Here is an 18615-nt window from a genome sequence, read left to right on the forward strand (position 1 = left end):
CAAGCCTTTGAGCAAATATATTATACCTTTTGACTTTCTAATCCTCATTCTAGGGGAATAATCTGGTATACACATGTTGTCTGAATTTGTCACACTGGTTTGTTCCATTAGAACACATAAATTAGAATAAAGTCAGTGTAGTTATTTAACTAATTTTAAGAAAAACTTATATATAGTACTAGGTATTTCTGTAAGTCTTTAATTTTATTAGAAGGCTCTCCAAGTTCTTAAAATTTAATATATAGGAAAAAAAGGCATGGCATAATTTTCCTATAGTTTTAGCATTCAGTTAGTCTATTTATATAATTGTCAATGAATGCCTAATATAACACACAGGTAAAATTTTCTATGGTAACTATATTAAAAAATACTCCATAATAGAAATGGATAAAGAATTTTATTAGCAATTCTATTCTGATATAAATTTCAAAGGAAGCAAATGTTGCTTTTCCTCTCTGCTATTAGTAATCACCATGAAAGTAACAAAATAAACATATACTGGAGGAGACCTCATAAATCATATAGCCCTATTGTGATTTTAGACACAAAGAAACTAGAACATAGAATATATGTGTCTTTTCCAAGCTTCACAAATATTTCAAGGCAGAGCTGAGATTAGAAATATTTGATGCTCTTTCCATATGCCACTATGTAATTGCCAACAGAAAGACTGCCAATAGAAAATGACATTTCTAGATACCAAATTTACCCACAGAAATTTAGATTCTAAATGCATATAGAAAAGGACTGGAAAAAATGAAATCTTTCAATTACCAATAACTGAGGTTCACGGTGTTCATCCACAGCTGGAAGTCCAGTTATTATTTCTAGTAAAACCTAAGAAGAAAGTAAAATCCATTAATATGACTCAAGACAACATATAGAAACTAGAAGGAACATAACTCTTGATTATGAAATCTGATGAACAATTTCCACACACTGCATTATGCCCTTTAGGCATGAAAGCGGAAAGAACACGAGCTGTGGTCATTTCTGACCACTCTTTCTTCCCGGACACCTCGGATCCCACCCATACCCTCAAGCAGTTCTTTTCTACTGGCAACTTACTAAACAATCAGCACCCCCTCAACATGTGTTCTGGACTCTGCTTTTCCTGTCTTGCAGAGGATTTTTCACAAGAATAATTTTCTCTGGTTCTTAGGAGAATATTATTTTCTAAACCTCAGGCATATCCTAGAACTCTGTGCCTTAACTTCACAGTACTATGAAGATAAATATCCATAAATGAAACACATCTGAATAAATAAGATAAAGAAGCACCCAATTTCTCCAACCACTCCCATCCACTCCTCATACCATCATAAAAGTTATTAGGAACAGACTGGTAGATCAGAAAATGCCAAAGCATATTTCCTTCAAAAAAGATTTCATTTTTAAAACATGACATTAAAGTGCATACTGTATGACACAATTTGTTTTATGCATTAATTCAAGTTTCATATTAATTCATGTGGCAAAAAATTATTTCTTGCAGTAATTTCAGAAATCAATTTAAAAGTTTTACAAATTCAGAGTAGTTTTTATAACTTTCTCATTTAACTAGAGGTTAAACTGAACAATTTTAATCTTTATGTAAGAGCTAAGCAACACAGGTGTATTCAAAATATTCTATTTCAATTTCACAAGTACAGCCAGAATGATTATTGTTACTAATTATATATATATTATTTTATATGTGTGTGTATGTGTGTGTGCGTGTGTGTGTGTGTACATTTATATATATATATGAAACTTACCACACCAAAGCTGTAGATGTCAGATTTGGCTGTTATTTCTCCTCGCAAAGCTTCTGGTGCCATATATGCTGTTGTTCCCACAATTCTGCTTGTCAGGACTGTTTGGGCAAACTTCTCAGAAGCCCGTGCAAGCCCAAAGTCAGATATTTTGGCTGTAAAGTCTTCGTCTAGTAAAATATTTGCGCTGAAAAAAAGTTTTTCTTTTCAAGCAAATCAAATAGTTCCTTAGGTAGGTGTATGAATGTTTGTATTTATACAGTATCCCACTTTATAATATACATCATAAAAGCCTGAAATTTGTGTAAATAAATGAGATTTCAGATTAAAGCTAATGAGAAATAAAATTGTCTTCTTTTCCTTATTGTTTCTTGAGGGAAAATCTAAGGAGAATAAAAGTGAAATAAAGCTGTTGATATTAGTGAGAGATATTTTTATTATTTCACAAATAATTTATTACAAGGTAACTTCCCTCGAAGTGTCCTAAAGCACCCTTCTTAATTCCTTTCCTAAAATATCCCAATTCATTTAAAAACAAATTTTCAACTAAAGTTTCTTATTTATTTCATTTCTTGGGGGGTATTATCTGAAATCTTTTAAAGAGGAAAGAATATGGCTAAAAGATCTTCATTCATTCATTTTATGCATGTGCTCCTACACTCATACTTTCATTCATCAAAACTTTATTGAGGACCCCCAATGTTTTATAGTATTTAAGCTCAGGGCAGGGCATGGGGGCTATCTTCGAATCTTATCTGTAACAAAGGTATAGGAATAATTTTTTAAAATCCAGTAAGTATTCATAATGGTGATATTAGGCACAAAATGCTGAGAGAACAACCACGTGTCTGGAAGAACTGCAGAAAATTCCAAGTAGAAGGTGAAAAGAGTGCATAGTCTTGAAGGATTGTTACAAGTTGAGGTTAAAAGAAAGAAAGAAAGGCATCTCAGACAAATGGAGCAACATGAACACAGTGATGAAAACAAAAAACATATGATCAATTTGAAGAAACTGGTGTCAGTGGAACATGAGGAGAGCTTGAGCTTTATCCTGTGAGCAGCAGGATACCAGCTAATGGGTTCATAGTAGGGAATTGATGTTATCAGACTTGATTTTTAGGACCACAACCTGTCAGTATAGTACTGCATAGATGAGAACTGGTACAGACTGGTTAAAGGATGACCAGGAAAGTTTGTAATAAAGCAAACAAGAGATAGAGTGTAAATAAAGGCTGGAGAGAAAAAGGAGGTGCAAATTTTGAGGCATACTCAATAGAACTTTGTAATTTGTATGATATGGGGAATGAGAAAGTCTTTAGCTTGGGAGACAGGATGAATACTGACTTCATTTGATTAGGGAAGAAATACAGAAGGAAGAACTTGGGTTGGAAGAGGAATGAGTGATTTCTGACATGTTGACTTACAGGCTGCTGTGGGACATCTCGGTGGGGTGATTTGGTCTGTAAACACTGAAAATATAGGACTGGAGGCTAATGATACCGATTTGAGAGTTGCCCACATAGAGGTAGAAGTTAAAGTCAATATATCACTCAGCAAGAATATGTAGGATGAACCAAAGAGACGATGAGGTAAGAACACACCAACTGGAATACACCAATGTGTAAGGGATGGGAGATGGTGTCTCTTCTCTTATCTGAGGCTAGTCCCTCTACTTGGACTCCTTTCTACATTCTCAGGAACCTTATGCTATAAATTATCTCATTTCTCTCTTCTGTTCTATCACCTCCTTCTTCCCATTGACACAAAAACATGCTTTAGTCACTGCCATCTTAAAAAAAAGCTTCCTGAATGACACACTAATTTCCAGTTATCCCTCTTCGTGGGCTAAACGTCTTATCAGACTGTCTATACTCACCTCTCATTTCTCTAGCTCCCATTCTCTGCTCAACTACAACCTGAATTCTGACCCAATCACTACATGGAAGTAGATCTCCATAAAGTCACTAATGACCTTCATGGCACTAATCAAATGCCTCATTTAAAAATTTTTTTTTAAATGCCATTATTTTTCAGTCCTTATCCTGACCTCTAAATAAGCAATTGACACTTTTGACTAGTCCTTCTAGGGAAACTCTCTTTCCTTGTTCTCAGGGATACCACACTCTCCTGGTTTTCAGCTTACTTGCAATACTTTCTTAGATTCCTTTCTAGACTCATTCTCTTCTACTTGGCCATTAAGTCTTGAAGTTCCTCAGGACTAAATCTTGGGAACTTTTCCTAATCTAGTTCTCTCTTAAAGTGAAGACAACCATATGATAGCTCTTCAATTAACACCCATATGCAAGTAATACACAAATTGATGTCTTCAGCTCAGACTTCTTTCAGCTCCAACATGTACATCACACTGATTAACATCTCTACTCACTTCTATATCTTAAAGGAACCTCTAACACAACATGCACAAAAGAGAACTCACATTTTCCACCCCCAACCTGGTCCTCTTTCAGTGCTTTCTCTGTAAGTGAATCGTGTCACAATCATTCCAGAATTCAGTTCTGGAAGCCATAAATCCTGGTGTCACTCCTGATATGTCACTCTCCCTGATGCCCCTGCAGCCAAGAATCAGCAAGACTTGCCATCTTAAGCTCTCAAATCTGTTCACGTCTCTTCATATGAACTGCTACCACCAAGCCTTCTATGATAGGCTCCAAGCTACCCCTTCTTACAAACTGTTCTCTACACTCAAGTCAAAGTGATCTTCTCAAAACTTAAATGTGGTGCCACATTCTTACTTACAATTTTTCAATGGCATCTGATTACATCTGTGATAAAATTAATGTCCTTATTTTGGTCTATTAGGTCCTACAGGGCCTAGCTCTCTGCCTACTTCCATAATTTTATCTTACATCAATCACCCCTTGAATTTCCACACTTCATTTATTTCACTTCCTGTAATTCTTCATGCTCCCACGTTCCCTTTCAACACTGGTCTCACATATGTGGTTCCTTCTTCCTAGAATGCTCTTTCCCCATTTTCTATGGCTGCCCTCAAATTGTGCCTACTTATTTCCTGTTCATTCTTTGGATCTCAGCTTAAATATCATTTCCTCAGGGAACTCTTCTTTATACTAATACTATAGACTATACACTAAAGTTCTGTTATTATTTTGTGATTATTTGATTGCTGTCAGATGCTACAAATGCTACTTTTGCTAACTATACCATCTACAGTACCTATCATGTCATAAGTGTTCAACTAATATTTGTTAGCTAACTAAATACATAACAAGAAAGATAACTGAAATGCACCTGTGGAGGATAAAAGTGATTCAGAAAAGAGCAGTGACCCAGAAAATAAGAAGGAAAATAATCTTGACATAGCAAAAATGGTCAAGAAGAACAGAAAAACATACTATTCTTTTTAAAAAGGTAAATTAGGATGAATGCTGGAAATAGGTCACTGGGTTTGAAATAAGGCAGATTACAGACATCCTTAGTGAGGAGAGCTTTCATGGAGTGCTCCAGGTTAAGACGTGCATGTGAATAGTGAATAGAAAGAGTGAGAGAAAATTATTCTTTAAGACAGTTTTCCTAAAGCTTTGTAAAGGTAGCATTTTACCTTTTAATATCTCTATGAATATGATGGTTTTCATGTAAATAACTGAGGCCATTAGCTGCACCCTGAGCAATCTTGCGTCTTATGCACCAAGAGAGTGGTGGAGTATCATCCTTATGAAGTAAGAAACAAACCAATTAAAAAAAAAGAGGAGGATAAAAAAAATCTATGAAAATATATAAGATTTTTTCTAAGCAGCTACTGACAATTATATTACATTGCTAAGAATTTACAAATATCACTTTTTAAGTTGTTAAAAAATAATCTCTAAATAAGATCAAATGGGGATTAGTATTTCTTATTTAACAATAAAAATATATAAGAGCATCTTCAAAGTTTAGCCTTGACTGATATTTTTACATTTTAGATTATCACCTGCTAGGCAATTCCAGTTGTTTACATACCAACTGTATAGTTTTCACAGACTAGGAAAAATATTAAGACTAATACACTTTAAATGATCCTGTCACAAAGTAAATATCAGTATTCCAACACAGAAACATAAAGCCTAACAATGTGATGAACAAACATCTTACCAAGCAAGACAGTCTGTCTAGCAATGAACCATTGGGCATGTAAACATACACTAAGCAGAGGTCATCTCCATCACTTGAGAAACCAAGTAGTTCTACTAAGTTTTCATGTTGACACCTGTGACAAATAATTTTCCACTCAAAATTATTATGATACATACATATATTTAGCTGTAGGTTATAAGTTATTCAATTTAGAGCTTTAAAAAAAACAGCAAGAAATAATTATATGCTATATATCACTGTAATATGATACATATGTTTCTAACATCTTTATATATGTTTATTATAACTGCTTATAATTTTCTGCAAACAGTTCTCCTTTCAGTCAATATTAATCAACATTAGAAGCAAAACTGCTTTTGATTTTATAGCAAAAGCTCAATAATTCAGATCATTGGTACTTGTAATAGTTTGGTTAAGAACTAGGCTGAAGTTTACCTTTGTTTTGTATAATTTTCAATGATAGCACAAACAAGATTTCAAGAAGTGTGTTGAAACTTGTATGACAATCCTTTCAAGAATTCTTTAACACATCCAAAGCACTGATTTATAGACATCTGATTTTTAATTACATCTAAGTTATATATTTTTGATCTTTAATCATGTCTGATTATTTACAACCTAATTTGAGTTTCTTTATATACTTGAGAGTAATAAAACTAAATAGAGCTGAAGTGTAACAAAACTGCAGGCATCTGTGGCACAGTAGAAAGAAACCTGGGTTCAAAGTCCTAAGTTTAAAGTCCAGTTCTGCCACCTCCTGGAAATGTGACCTCTCACAAGTTAACAGTCTCACTGAGCCTCAGCAACTTTACCTGGTAAATGTGGATAATACATATTATGTAACATGAATGCTGTGAGAATTAAATGAGCAAATATATATGAGAGCCCAGAAATATTTTATGAAGTGCAAATTAAGATAGTAAGTGCTCCATTTTCCACAAAATTAGCACATTTTAAAATAAGTAGGGCTTCTTTGGTGGCGCAGTGGTTGAGAGTCCGCCTGCCAATGCAGGGACACGGGTTCGTGCCCCGGTCTGGGAGGATCCCACATGCTGCGGAGCGGCTGGGCCCGTGAGCCATGGCTGCTGAGCCTGTGCATCCAGAGCCTGTGCTCTGCAACGGGAGAGGCCACAACAGTGAGAGGCCCGCGTACCGCAAAAAAAAAAAGAGTAGATAATATTTGCTGAATTTATACTAACAAGGCACTGCGGTAAGTGATTTACCTGCTTTGTTTTATTTAATCCTTACAATAACTTAATGAAGTATTTCATTATTAAAATAATTATCCCATTTTACAGATGAGAAAACTAATGAAGAGACAGTTAAGAAACTTGGTTAAGTTAAGAATGAATAGACTTCGTCTTGCGAGACCACTGGAATCACAACTAACTGCTGAACAATCAATGACAGGAAGACACTGGAATGCACCAAAAAAGATACCCCATGTCCAAAGACAAAGGAGAAGCTGCAATGAGATGGTAGGAGGGGCACAATCACAATAATATCAAATCCCATAACTGCTGGGTGGGTGACTCACAAACTGGAGAACACTTGTAGCACAGATCCACCCACTGGAGTGAAGGTTCTGAGCCCCATGTCAGGTTTCCCAACCTGGGGGTCTGGCAACAGGAGGAGGAATTCCTAGAGAATCAGACTTTGAAGGCTAGTGGGATTTGACTCAGGACTTCAACAGGACTGGAGGAAACAGAGACTCCACTCTTGGAGGGCACACAAAAAGTAGTGTGTGCATCAGGACCCAGGGGAAGGAGCAGTGACCCCATAGGAGACTGAACAAAGCCTACCTGCTAGTGTTGGAGGGTCTCCTGCAGAGGCAGGGGGTGACTGTGGCTCACCATGAGGACAAGGACACTGGCAGCAGGAGTTCTGGGAAGTACTTGACGTGAGCCCTCCCAGAGTTTGCCATTAGCCCCACCAGAGAGCTGGGTAGGCTCTAGTGCTGGGTCACTGCAGGCCAAACAACCAAAAGGGAGGGAATCCAGCCCCACACATCAGCAGAAAAGTGGATTAAAGTTTTACTGAGCTCTATCCACCACCAGTCCCTCCCATTAGGAAGCTTGCACAAGCCTCTTAGATAGCTTCATCCACCAGAGGGCAGACAGCAGAAGCAAGAAGAACTACAATTCCGCAGCCTGTGGAAGGAAAACCACATTCACAGAAAGACAGACAAAATCAAAAGGCAGAGGACTTTGTACCAGATGAAGGAACAAGATAAAACCCCAGAAAAACAACTAAATTAAGTGGAGATAGGCAACCTTCCAGAAAAAAAATTCAGAATAATGATAGTGAAGATGATCCAGGACCTTGGAAAAAGAATGGAGGCAAAGATCGAGAAGATGCAAGAAATGTTTAACAAACACATAGAAAAATTAAAGAACAAACACCTAGAAGAATTAAAGAACAAACAAACAGAGATGAACATACAATAACTGAAATGAAAATTACACTTGAAGGAATCAATAGCAGAATAACTGAGGCAGAAGAACGGATAAGTGACCTGGAAGACAGAATGGTGGAATTCACTGCCATGGAACAGAATAAAGAAAAAAGAATGAAAAGAAATGAAGACAGCCTAAGAGACATTTGGGACAATATTAAATGCAACAACATTCGCATTATAGGGGTCCCAGAAGGAGAAGAGAGAGAGAAAGGACCCGAGAAAATGTTTGAAGAGATTATAGTTGAAAACTTCCCTAACACGGGAAAGGAAATAGCCACCTAAGTCCAGGAAGCACAGACAGTCCCAGGCAGGATAAACCCAAGGAGAGACATACCGAGACACATAGTAATCAAACTGACAAAAATAAAGACAAAGAAAAATTATTCAAAGTAACAAGGGAAAAATGACAAATAACATACAAGGGAACTCCCATAAGGTTAACAGCTGACTTCTCAGCAGAAACTCTACAAACCAGAAGGGAGTAGCACAATATATTTAAAGTGATGAAAGGGAAGAATCTACAACCAAGATTACTCCACCCGGCAAGGATCTCATTCAGATTTGATGGAGAAATCAAAAGCTTTACAGACAAGCAAAAGCTAACAGAATTCAGCACCACCAAACCAGCTCTACAAAAAATGCTAAAGGAACTTCTCTAAGTGGGAAACACAAGACAGGAAAAGGACCTACAAAAACAAACCATAACAATTACGAAGATGGTAATAGGAACATACATATCGATAATTACCTTAAACGTGAATGGATTAAATGCTCCAACCAAAAGACACAGGCTCGAAGCATGTATACAAAAAAAAGACCCATATATATGCTGTCTACAAGAGATGCTCTTCAGACCTAGGGACACATACAGACTGAAAGTGAGGGGATGGAGGAAGATATTCCATGCAAGTGGAAATCAGAAGAAAGCTGGTGTAGCAATACTCATATCAGATAAAATAGACTTTAAAATAAAGAATGTTACAAGAAACAAGGAAGGACACTACATAATGATCAAGGGATCAATCCAAGATGAAGATATAACAATTATAAGTATATATGCATCCAACCTAGGAGCACCTCAATACATAAGGCAACTGCTAACAGCTATAAAAGAGGAAATTGACAGTAACACAATAATAATGGGGGACTTTAACATCTCACATACACCAATGGACAGATCATCCAGACAGAAACTTAATAAGGAAGCACAAGCTTTAAATGACACAATAGGACAGATAGATTTACTTGATATTTATAGGACATTCCATCTAAAAAGAGCAGAATACACTTTCTTCTCAAGTGCACACAGAATATTCTCCAAAATAGATCACATCTTGGGTCACAAATCTAGCCTCAGTAAATTTAAGAAAATTGAAATGATATCAAGCATCTTTTCTGACCACAATGCTATTAGATTAGAAATCAATTACAGGGAAAAAAATGTAAAAATGTAAAACATGGAGGCTAAACAATACGTTACTAAATAACCAAGAGATCACTGAAGAAATCAACACGGAAATAAAAAAATACCTAGAGACAAATTACAATGAAAACACGATGATCCAAAACCTGTGGGGTGCAGCAAAAGCAGTTCTAAGAAAGAAGTTTATAGCAATACAAGCCTACTTCAAGAAGCAAGAAAAATTTCAAATAAACAGTCTAACCTTATACCTAAAGGAACTAGAGAAAGAATAACAAGCAAATCCCAAAGTTAGTAAAAGGAAAGAAATCCTAAAGATCAGAGCAGAAATAAATGAAATAGAAACAAAGAAAACAACAGCAAAGATCAATGAAACTAAAAACTGATTCTTTGAGAAGATAAACAAAATTGATAAACCTTTAGCCAGACTGAAGAAAAAGAGGGAGAGGGCTCAAATCAATAAAATTAGAAATGAAAAAGGAGAAGTTGCAAAGAACACTGCAGAAATACAAAGCATCATAAGAGACTACTACAAGCAACTCTAGGCCAATAAAATGGACAACCTGGAAGAAATGGACAAATTCTTAGAAATGTATAACCTTCCAAGACTGAACCAGGAGGAAACAGAAAATATGAACAGACCAATCACAAGTAATGAACTTAAAACTGTAATTAAAAGTCTTCCAACAAACAAAAGTCCAGGGCCAGATGGCTTCACAGGTGAATGCTATCAAACATTTAAAGAAGAGCTAACACCCATCCTTCTCAAACTCTTCCAGAAAATTGCAGAGGAAGGAACACTCCCAAACTCATTCTATGAGGCCACCATCACCCTGATACCAAAACCAGACAAAGATACTACAAGAAAAGAAAATTACAGACCAATATCACTGATGAATATAGATGCAAAAATCCTCAACAAAATACTAGCAAACAGAATCCAACAACACATTAAAAGGGTCATACACCATGATCAAGTGGGATTTATCCCAGGGATGAAAGGGTTCTTCAATATATGCAAATCAATGAATGTGATACACCATATTAACTAATTGAAGAAGAAAAATCATATGATCTCTCAATAGATGCAGAAAAAGCTTCTGAAAAAATTCAACACCCATTTATGATAAAAACTGTCCAGAAAGTGGGAATAGAGGGAACCTACCGCAACATAATAAAGGCTGTATATGACAAACCCATAGCAAACATCATTCTCAATGGTGAAAAACTGAAAGCATTTCCTCTAAGATCAGGAACAAGACAAGGACATCTACTCGTGCCACTGTTGTTCAACATAGTTTTGGAAGTCCTAGCCATAGCAATCAGAGAAGAAAAAGAAGTAAATGGAATACAAATTGGAAAAGAAGAAGTAAAACTGTCACTGTTTGCAGATGACATGATACTATACATAGAGAATCCTAAAGATGCCACTAGAAAACTACTAGAGCTAATCAATGAATTTGGTAAAGTAGCAGGATACAAAATTAATGCACAGAAATCTCTGGCATTCCTATATACTAATGATGAAAAATCTGAAAGTGAAATCAAGAAAACACTCCCAGTTACCATTGCAACAAAAAGAATAAAATACCTAGGAATAAACCTACCTAGGGAGACAAAAGACCTGTATGCAGAAAACTATAAGACACTGATGAAAGAAATCAAAGATGACAAAAACAGATGGAGAGATATACCATGTTCTTGGATTGGAAGAATCAATATTGTGAAGATGAGTATACTACCCAAAGCAATTTACAGATTCAATACAATCCCTATCAAATTACCAGTGGCAATTTTTACATAACTGGAACAAAAAATCTTAAAATTTGTATGGAGACACAAAGGACCCTGAAAAGCCAAAGCAGTCTTGAGGGAAAAAAGGGACTCAGACCCCCTGACTTCAGACTATACTACAAAGCTACAGTAATCAAGACAATATGGTACTGGCACAAAAACAGAAATATAGATCAATCATACAGGATAGAAAGCCCAGAGATAAACCCACGCACCTATGGTCACACACTCTATGACAAAGGAGGCAACAATATACAATGGAGAAAAGACAGTCTCTTCAATAAGTGGTGCTGGGAAAACTGGACAGCTACATGTAAAAGAATGAAATTGGAACACTCCCTAACACCATACACAAAAATAAACTCAAAATGGATTCGAGACCTAAATGTAAGACCGGACATTATAAAACTCTTGGAGGAAAACATACGAAGAACACTCTGACATAAATCACAGCAAGATCTTTTTTGACCCACCTCCTAGAGTAATGGAAATCAAAACAAAAATAAACAAATGGGACCTAGTGAAACTTAAAAGCTTTTGCAAAGCAAAGGAAACTACAAACAAGATGAAAAGACAACCCTCAGAATGGGAGCAAATATTTGCAAATGAATCAACCGACAAAGGATTAATCTCCAAAATATATAAACAGCTCATGCAGCTCAATATTAAAAAAAACAAACAACCTAATCCAAAAATGGTCAGAAGACCTAAAGAGACATTTCTCCAAAGAAGACATACCGATGGCCAAGAAGCACATGAAAAGCTGCTCAACATCACTAATTATTAGAGAAATGCAAATCAAAACTACAATGAGGTATCACCTCACACCAGTTAGAATGGGCAACATCAGAAAATCTACAAACAACAAATGCTGGAGAGGGTGTGGAGAAAAGGGAACCCTCTTGCACTGTTGGTGGGAATGTAAATTGATACAGCCACTATGGAGAACAGTATGGAGGTTCCTTAAAAAACTAAAAATAGAATTATCATATGACACAGCAATCCCACTCCTGGGCATATACCCAGAGAAAACCATAATTCAAAAAGAAACATGCACCCCAGTGTTCATTGCAGCACTATTTACAATAGCCAGGTTATGGAAGCAACCTAAATGCCCATTGACAGATGAATGGATAAAGAAGATGTGGTACATATATACAATGGAATATTACTCAGCCATAAAAAGGAAGAGATGTGGCTGTAGAGATGTGAGATGGATCTAGAGACTGTCATACAGATTGAAGTAGGTCAGAAATTGAAGAACAAATATTGTATATTAACGCATATATGTGGAACCTAGAAAAATGGTACAGATGAACTGGTTTGCAGGACAGAAATAGAGATACAGATGTAGAGAACAAACGTATGGACACCAAGGAGGGGAAAGTGGAGGGGGGTGGGTAGTGGTGGTGGGATGCATTGGGAGATTCGGATTGACATATATACACTAATATGCATAAAATAGATAACTAATAAGAACTGCTGTATAAAAAAAATAAAATTAAATTAAAAAAAAAGAATGAATAGACAGGTAAGAAACTTGGCCAAGGTTATTCTGCTAGCAAGGTCCAGAGATTGGTACTTATCAAAAAATAGCAGTAATATTTAATGGTGGTGAGGTAGCAGTGAAGTCTGAAATTGTAATAAATTGGTGGTAGAAGTATAAATTATCATAACTTATCTACAAAGCCATTTGGACAAATACTTAGAAAGTCTTTATAAAGTTCATGCATTCGGAACCAGTAATTCTTCTTCTAGGACTGTCTCCAGATGAAATAAGCAGATTTGTATTTAAAGGTTTATGTACAAAGAGATTTAAAGGAGCTTTAATAGTTAATATTGAAAATTAGAAACAAACCTAGAAGGGTAATGTTAAATAAAATATAATCCTTATATATGCTAGAATGTTATACAATAATTTTAAATGTTTTACAATTATTTTTAATGACATGGGGAAAATGCTACACACTCCTCATGAAGCAAGTACATCAAAATACTAGCAGTGGTTATCTCTGAGTGATATATTTAAGAGATGACTTTTATTATTTAAAAATATTTTCCTGATTATCTATTTTGAACAAGTTACTTTCAGGAGGGGTTAGGGGTACGAAGAACAAATCCTGAACAGAAGGCTTTTTAGTTTTTTCAGTGTGCATTATTTTTACTGTGAATGAATTAATTCCAGTCTATTCTTTCTTTCTTGAAGTTAAGCAACTAGAATTAGTGATTTATAGCAATGGGTCTAATGAGAATAAATTGGTAAATCCCATTAAGGATTTAGATCAAGAGCTCAAGTTCTGGAGTCAGACAGATCCGGATTTGAAATCCACATATTTATTGTTTATGTGGCCTTGGGCAAAGTTTTTAATGTTTCTAAATCTCAGTGGAAAAAAGTGTGTGGGTGTGGGGGGTGTTATAACAATTGTTGGTTAACACATTGCAGTTTCTGGTCTATTGTACATACTCAAGTATCAATCACTATAATTATTGAATAAATTTCCTAATTTATTTCTCCTTATCTTCCTGATAATGTCCAACAATTTTCAAACATACTGAGTCAGTGCCTTCTAAACATTCTTACATATAACACTTCCCTGGCTTATGGTGTTAACTTATATCAAAGGGACTATTTGTCATATATATATATATTTATTTACACATATATGTATTTACACATATATGCACATACATATTATGTCTACAATTTATCTCTTGTGAACTTTGGGAGTAGAAAACACAATAATGGAAGTTAGTTGAAATTCCATGTAATTTTCCCATGATTTAGAATAACGACAGCTGTTTAATCTACACACATACGAAAGAGTATATGCAGTCACAAAATTGTAGAGTCAAAGTTCTTTTAAGTTCTCTAAACTATTTTAATTTACATATTTGAAAATATCACTAGTTCATGGCACACTCTAGATAAGAAACAGGTCCCTTACTCCTTGTCCTGCTTTTTTCCACAGTACCACACTGCCAGATTAACTTACTTTGCCATTACTTTTATTTCTTGATCAAACTGTTGTTTCAGTTCTTCAGTACTAATGTCAACCATCTGAAAAAATAAAATAATATACAGTATAATACAATACAATAACCCCAAGTCTCCTAAAGCTAAAAGGGGCCATGAGATCGTCTGGCTGATTCTGCTTTCTTTAAAATAGTAAGGCATCATTCTCCCCATTTTATAGAACAACTAAGAACTAGAAATATTATCAATTTGCTCAAGGTCTCACGGCTGGTGAGTGGAAGGAAGAAAACCTTATAAACTATGTAACTACATAAACCTCACTGAGTCATTGTGGGAACAAAATGAAATAATATGAGACTTAACTGCATAAACATTCTGGAAAAAAAATTAAATGTAATAGAAAACATAAGCAAATTTGAAGGCGAAAAGAAAAACAAGACCTGCAAATGTATTTACAACATATATGACAAAGGGTGACTATTGTAAAAATATGTATTGTGTTGGTATTTTTAGAATATAATAATGATTTAAAATATAACAAATCAATAAGTAAATGGTAAACACTCTAATAGAAATGGGAACAAAGGACATAGATAAGAATTAGGAAAAGGTTTTCTTATTGTATATTTTCTTTTTTTTTTTTTTTTTTGGCGGTACACGGGCCTCTCACTGTTGTGGCCTCTCCCGCTGTGGAGCACAGGCTCCGGACATGCAGGCTCAGTGGCCATGGCTCACGGGCCCAGCCGCTCCGCGGCATGTGGGATCTTCCCGGACCGGGGCATGGACCCGTGTCCCCTGTAAAGGCAGGCGGACTCTCAACCACTGCGCCACCAGGGAAGCCCATTGTATATTTTCTAAACTTTATTTTTAAATGAGAAAAGTAATACAAGGAAGCTATTTTTATAAAAATTTTTTAGAATCTTACCATTTTAATATTGATCATGCATGAAGCACTGTGTAGAGTTCAGCTTCTCTATTTTGTGAATCTCCCCAAATTATATGTATAATTGTATGTATGTGTATATAACTACATTTTTTATAGGGACAGAGTCCGTAGCTTTCAACAAATTTTTAAATGTTAAGAACTGCCAGCTTAGAATGATGTTTATTTAAAGAAAATACACACTGAAATCATATATTTCCTAAAGATAATTTAAAATTTATTATATAACACACTAAGAAGCAACTCTTCTCTAATCCTTTGTCTTCCTGAAAGTATAACTTACTGCTGCAAGCTTCTTCACTGCTACAGTCCTGTTGTTCACATAGCCTTTATACACAACTCCAAATCCTCCCTCTCCCATCTTGTTACCACCGACAGAAAGGGGTCGTTCATCAAAGTTATTTGTGACATCCTTCAATTCATAATATGAAAAACTGTGAAAACCTATAATGTCAATAGAATAAGAAAAAAAGGGCTTCAGTAAAAAAGAAACTGGTTTTAATAACTTCAGTATTTTCTCAATTTGGATATTTCATACATATGCAAATATTTACAATTTTGTATTAGGTACAGTGGAAGAGAGTAAAAACATTTTTAAAATACAAATTTTAAGGTTTACCTTGAGAATTCTGTTTGGTGGTCCTCCACTTAAAACTCTAGTCACTTATTTTCTTTATAAAATGACCCTTTTAAGTTATGTAAATATTTACTTTTTTTTTTTTCATAGCTTCTGTGGTTGTTCATATATCCTATTGCCTCTACTCACTTATAACACTGACTAATACAATGAAGATGGTGCTTAATAAATCAGGGGAAAAAAACAACCACAAAAGAGCTATTACCAGAGTGCACAAACAAAAGGAGAGATTGATTTTAAAACAGTGATGGTCTTAATAACAAACCCACTAGTGTAAAGCACTGCAAATGTTACTTACGTGTATCAGTAACTTCTAAACTTCTATATTCTGGACACGAGGAGTCAGGTGGCGTATAGTTTTGTTCAGTATTCTCATCAGATATCACAGATGTCCTGTCTTTGCCATAGAGGGGCATATGTTTCTGCTGAACTGTTACAGTAACTTTAGAAGGCAGTGTATTAACAGTTTTGGGAACAGCATCTAACAAATGAAATAAGATACAAGTTGTCATTCCATTAGAAAAAGTGTTTGTGAAAAAGGTAAATTAAGAACTTGGTTCACTTAACATCATTCCAGTTTCTACACATTAGCCCCACATTTTCACAGCACTACACAAGAAGCTACCTAGTAAGAATTTGTAAATTTTGATAAGGATGGGTAAGGCAGTGTTTCCAAAAAGTGGTTTATAAGCCACCTGCAACAGAAGCACTGAAGTAACTTAGATCTTGAACCTAATTCAAGAATTCTGATAATAAGGTCTAGAGTAGAGCCTGGGAAGCTACACGTTTAACAAGAACTCCAGGCGATTCTTATGCCCTCTGAAGGATGAGTACCACTGGTGTACATGGCATCAAAGGGAGAAAAAGTAGCTTATGAAGAAGGCAACTAGACACCAGCCCACTGGAACACAATGTAAGGAATTCACGATCACAGAGTCCCATCAGAGTGGAAGTTGAGGGTGAAAAAAAGCAAGAGTTTTTTCTCATCATTCTAAACTTCTTATTGGCACAAAACCACCTGACTTTAATGGTGGGATGAGACTCAATCCTGAAGCCTCCATTTCCTTAGCAGCAAGTCTGCACTGTCTGGCGTGCTTGCTAAAGAGTTGGGGAGAGTTGAAAGAATGAAAAGGAGTCTTAAATGTAAGGCTCATCTACTATGAGAAAAAAGTAAGAGTCAGAAGAAATGTTCCTATTTCTGCTACTTGTCTTTCCACCCTAATTACTGATACCCTAGACATGCTCAGTTTACCTGGTAGCAAAAGACTTGCAGGGGCAAAAAACTCATTTTGGACCAAAAGATCCACGAGATCACCAACTGTGCAATTTGTGGTGCCCCAGTCAAACAGTAATTCACAAGTGGGACTTTTTCCAGTTTGAAGTAATGCTTCAAATCTCCTTAAAGTAAGCAAAAGAGAAACAAGATTAGTATGTAAACAGAGTTAACATGTAAATAGGAATTATTCCCCCCAGCAGCACCCCCCTGCCCCGTCTAGTCCCGAGCACTTCCTACAATACAGCAAGAGAATCAGCAAGGATTACAGAGAACAGGAAAGATAGGCAGAAGGAAAAAAGATGCTGGAGATGATGATAAGTTGACAGACACTGTGTACTTACAGTGGGCTAGAGGGTGCACACACATGAACCCATTTAACTCTCGAAAACACTATGAATATCATACTAATTTACCAAACAGGAAGCGTGAGAGGTAAAGTAAGCAGCCTACAGCCACACTGTCCATCAACTGTATACAAATTGAGATTCAAATTCAGATCTCACTTGACAGAAGGGTATACTCTCAACCTACTAAGCTATATTACTTCCCTACATGACATACTCACTCTGTTAGCCATATGATTTTTAATAAACCAGCCTGCTTAAAGAAATAGAATATACACAAACTTGGAGAATTATCCCAAGTTAAGAAATAGTTTTATTTCTATAGTTAAGAAATATAGTTCTTAACTATATTTCAGTTAAATTGAGGGAAAAACACAGAGCAGTTTTTCATTCAAAATTTCTTTAATAACTAGTTTTGAAAGTAACATTTAAAAACTTGAACAACTCGGCTTTTCCTGAAATTTTTTTATTTCAAAAAAGTTCAAACCTACAGAAAAGTTGAAAGAATAATACCATGAACAGCCATCTGCTCTTCATCTAGATTCACCAAATGACCAATGGATAACATTTTGCCATGTTTGTGCTCTCACCCTCTCCATCTCTGTGTCTGTGTGCTCACTTTACAGAGTGTAGGTCAGATGCCTTGTAGAATTCACACAGTCTAGATTTGTCTGACTACTCTCTCACGATTAAATTCAGGTGAAAACCTGTTGGTAAGAACAGTACAGAGATGACAATGTGTCCTTTGCACTGCATCACATCTGGAGGCACATAATTGCAGTTTGTACCATTATTGACGACACCAGTTTGATTACCTGGTTAAGGAGGGGTACTTCAGATTTTTTCTCTATAAAACTACCTTTCCCCTTTGCAATTCATAAATAACCTGTGGATAATAC

At 35.8% G+C, this 18615-nt stretch overlaps 1 protein-coding gene across 4 annotated transcripts in view; it reads right to left on the bottom strand.

Moving 5' to 3' along the window:
- IRAK4 (interleukin 1 receptor associated kinase 4) overlaps nt 1-18615 on the bottom strand; it is a 29998-nt gene that overhangs the window by 3063 nt on the left and 8320 nt on the right. For 2 of the 4 annotated variants that reach the window (XM_032646048.1, XM_032646049.1), the window contains 8 exons: nt 17349-17494; nt 16395-16577; nt 15743-15903; nt 14536-14600; nt 5868-5982; nt 5335-5444; nt 1758-1941; nt 775-837 (listed from right to left, as the gene is read on the bottom strand). In XM_032646048.1, coding sequence (XP_032501939.1) covers nt 775-837; nt 1758-1941; nt 5335-5444; nt 5868-5982; nt 14536-14600; nt 15743-15903; nt 16395-16577; nt 17349-17494 — 1027 coding nt within the window. Of the gene's footprint in view, nt 1-774; nt 838-1757; nt 1942-5334; nt 5445-5867; nt 5983-14535; nt 14601-15742; nt 15904-16394; nt 16578-17348; nt 17495-18306; nt 18424-18615 lie in introns of all 4 variants that reach the window. The other 2 variants (XM_032646051.1, XM_032646050.1) reach the window with 2 other exon arrangements.

Source organism: Phocoena sinus, chromosome 10 (genome assembly GCF_008692025.1).
Source record: "Phocoena sinus isolate mPhoSin1 chromosome 10, mPhoSin1.pri, whole genome shotgun sequence".
Lineage (NCBI taxonomy): Eukaryota > Metazoa > Chordata > Mammalia > Artiodactyla > Phocoenidae > Phocoena > Phocoena sinus.